The sequence below is a fragment of the Centroberyx gerrardi genome, chromosome 24, assembly GCF_048128805.1.
Source record: "Centroberyx gerrardi isolate f3 chromosome 24, fCenGer3.hap1.cur.20231027, whole genome shotgun sequence".
In the NCBI taxonomy this organism is placed as follows: domain Eukaryota; kingdom Metazoa; phylum Chordata; class Actinopteri; order Beryciformes; family Berycidae; genus Centroberyx; species Centroberyx gerrardi.
In genome coordinates, this window is record NC_136020.1 from 19,603,393 (window position 1) to 19,606,654 (window position 3,262).

The window sequence follows — 3,262 nt, forward strand, 5'->3', positions numbered from 1 at the left end:
GTGTGTCCATGAATGCGTGTGTTGTTGCTTCTCTGATTTGTTGTACATTCAGAGTGTGATCCTCGTCTCCCAGTGTGTGTGATTCAGGTTTTACACAAGTTGTGTGAATTGTTGAGCACATCCAGACAGAAAGAACAGAGGAACTGCTCTCTGAACAGCAGACTGCTGACAGAGGACATTTCTGGAGGAGGATCAGGTTATCATATTCTATAGAGGGCTTTCAGCTGATGGATGCTGCCCTCTGGCGGCCATATTGGAGGTCCACAGCTCATGGCAACAATGACTGAGAACAGCTGATTGTATTTCTAATCTTATGACTTGTCTGTTTAATCAGTGTGGAATAGATATGGTACATTTCTCTTCTCTATGTGTTGATTACCTTTAAAGTAAAGACATTTTTCAAGCTTTCATATCAGTCAAACATTAAATAATTGAAGTAGCCTATGCAGGAAAATAACAGTCATGTAACCACACAAGCTCTTTCTATTGGCTTTCATTTATTTCAGTAAATTCTTTTAATGTGAGAAACATACATTAGATTGCAGAATTCTTTCTTTTTCAATAAAATGCTCATTAGTAATTGTGTAGAATTAAAATGCTCAGTATATGTACACTGCTATGACAGTAATCACCTTTTTAGTTCATCACCTGGACATGTTACAATGAAACTGGAAAATTGGTAGTTTTCACACTCCTGCAATAGTGATTATATTCAATGAAGTTTTTATGATCCCTGTGTTTGCTGCAACAAGTAGTAATACCATACATAAAAGAAAAACAGGATATAAAGAAAAATACTGAATTTACCATATTAACCAGAATCTGGAGTTTAACGTTTCTTTAACTTTAACTAACATTGTAGTTTTTTTCATGATAAAACTAAATAATTTTGCCAAGAAGAAGAAAGGTAAAGAGACAAGAGACATTAGTAGTTACTGGGCTTTTTTCACCGACAGGGAGTTTGTCTAATTCTTCTCTCAGTGGAGAGCTCCATCGAAAGAACAAATTCATCTTCAAATGTGCTTAAGACAAGTCTGTGAAGTGTTTTTTCTCTTCTTTTATAAAAAACAAATTCAACATTAGAATGGCTGTAACAGTTACCTGAAAAAACAACATATGTGTAAATTTGTTATCTTAAATGACAATGAATCCTATCTGAGAAAAACAAATGATTAGTCTAATCTGTGTGATTGACAGGAGAGATGATCAGAGGGGCGGAGTTTTTACCACCATCATTAAGACAGGGACTGAAGTATGGGTAGAGTTTCTCAGTGAAGGTGCAGCCAGTAAAGGAGTAGATAAGAGCTGCAGCATCTACGTCATAAAAGGAGACCAGACCCTCCTCATAATCCACAAACACCCCCACCTTCTGAGGCTTCGATTTCAGAGAGAGGAGGACAGGAGGGTCAGAAGCTTTGTACTCATTTCCATTCCTCAACCATATAGTCCAGTAGCCATCCTCGGGGTTCAGTGTGATGTGTCCCTTCCTGTTGATCGACCCTCTGGCCACTCCTAAATCCCACTTAGTCTTCCCTTTAACCTGAACCTCGTAGTAAAATCTTCCTGAAGAGAAGCTCTGCTTTCCTAATACACAGCAACAAGAAGAAAATCTCTCTGGGTTGTCTGGGAGATTCTTCTCTACATCACCATGATTTACTTGTTTCCCATCATCAGACAGGATGAGAGAGGGATGTGCTGTATCAGTATCCAGAGTCACATCCACTGCATACTGCTGGACCCTCTTCAGCTCAGCATCAAGCAGCTTCTCCATCTCTTTCCTGAGAGTCTCCTCCAGCTGAGCCACAGCTCTCCTCACAGTCCCCTCATATGATGAGCGATGGACACTGACCTCTGTCCAGTCCTTGGTGTGTGGAGGAGTGTTCAGGGATGGGAAGCTTTGGAGGAGGTGGAGGTGGTCTTCAGTGCGTGAGAGCTGCTCCACCTCAGCGGTTCTCTTCATCAGCTCAGAGATTTCCTGTTCCAACTCTTTGATGAAGCCTTCAGCCTGTTTCTCTGTTGTTTTCTGCTTCTCTTGGATCGTCTCAATGAGCTCAGCCTGGCCTCTCTCCACAGACTGCATCAGAGCAGTGAAGACCCGCACACTGTCTGCTATCTCTCTGTCTGCATCTTCCTTGCTGAGCTCTACTGAGTGTTTGATCTCCTGAATCTTCAGTTGTCTCTCCTGGATCTTCTGCTGAATTTCGGCCTCTGTCTTCCCCAGCTCTGCCTTCTTTCCTTTATATTCTTCTTTCAGAGGAACAATATCATGTGACTTGTGGTCTAAAACAGTGCAGAGGAGACACACACACATCTGGTCAGTCTTGCAGAACAGCTCCAGTGGTTTATCATGCTCTTTACACATCCTGTCTTCCAGGTTCTCCACAGGATCAATCAGCTTGTGTTTTTTCAGGCTTTTGATTCTCTGATGAGGCTCCAGGTGAGTCTCACAGTAGGAGGCCAGACACACCAGACAGGACTTCAGGGCCTTCAGTTTGGTCCCAGTGCAGACGTCACAGGGAACTTCTCCTGGTTTGGCACATCGTTGGTCTGGGCAGCTGCTGGCTTTCATCTGAGCTGACTTTCTGAACTGAGCAGCTATCTCAGATATGAAAGTATTCACCCGCAGCTTAGGTCTTCTCTTGAAAACCTCTTTACACATGGGACACTGGCACTGGACACTAACATCCCAGTGCTGTGTGATACATTTTTTGCAGAAGTTGTGTCCACATGGTATGGCGACTGGATCAGTGAACACATCCAGACAGATGGAGCACAGAAACTGCTCTTCAGATAGGAGACAGCTGGCAGCAGACATATCTAGACACTGAGACCAAAAGTGAAAGTGTGAAATATCAATATTGTAACGCATAATTCTTGAATATGCATATTAGAAAATATCACAGTTAGATTATTGGAATATTATCAAAAGTAATTTTGAGTTATGTAGTTAAATTGCACTTCGCTGAAAACGTAATTTGACAAGTATCAGTGCAAAATGAAAACAGGGAAACATCCCATCTGGATACAGCTCAATTATGTGTCACTGCTCTCTGTTTAAACAGTAAATATTATCTGCTGTACTCACCTGTGTACGTCTACGACTCTGCTGTATTGTTGAGAAAGGCCTGATGAACTTAGGTTTATTTTTCTTTTGAGAGAAAGAGAGAGACTCTTCTAACTGCAGCAGTGCTGTCGCTCTGAGTTACTTTTAGTTTCACTTCAGGAATGTGACGTTGAAACACTCCTGTCTCTCCAGTGTTGC

The 3,262-nt window shown here is 41.8% G+C and overlaps 1 protein-coding gene across 4 annotated transcripts; it reads right to left on the bottom strand.

Moving 5' to 3' along the window:
* Positions 1–841: 841 nt before the first annotated feature.
* On the bottom strand, positions 842–2,818 carry LOC144538101 (E3 ubiquitin-protein ligase TRIM21-like). 4 transcript variants are annotated; one of them, XM_078282010.1, is made up of 2 exons: positions 2,589–2,815; positions 842–2,555 (listed from the first exon to the last, which is right to left on the bottom strand). In XM_078282010.1, exons 1-2 carry the CDS (start codon positions 2,813–2,815, stop codon positions 1,178–1,180), a joined length of 1,605 nt encoding a protein of 534 aa, XP_078138136.1. In that variant the 3' UTR covers positions 842–1,177. The 4 variants fall into 4 exon arrangements, with proteins under 4 accessions (XP_078138136.1, XP_078138137.1, XP_078138138.1 ...); XM_078282011.1 differs by having other exon boundaries at positions 842–2,520; positions 2,560–2,815; XM_078282012.1 differs by having other exon boundaries at positions 842–2,011; positions 2,126–2,815.
* Between the last annotated feature and the right edge of the window lie 444 nt (positions 2,819–3,262).

Bases quoted from the DNA above. Each gene is read 5' to 3' on its own strand.
- LOC144538101 (XM_078282013.1), bottom strand. From the start codon at position 2,815: ATGTCTGCTGCCAGCTGTCTCCTATCTGAAGAGCAGTTTCTGTGCTCC.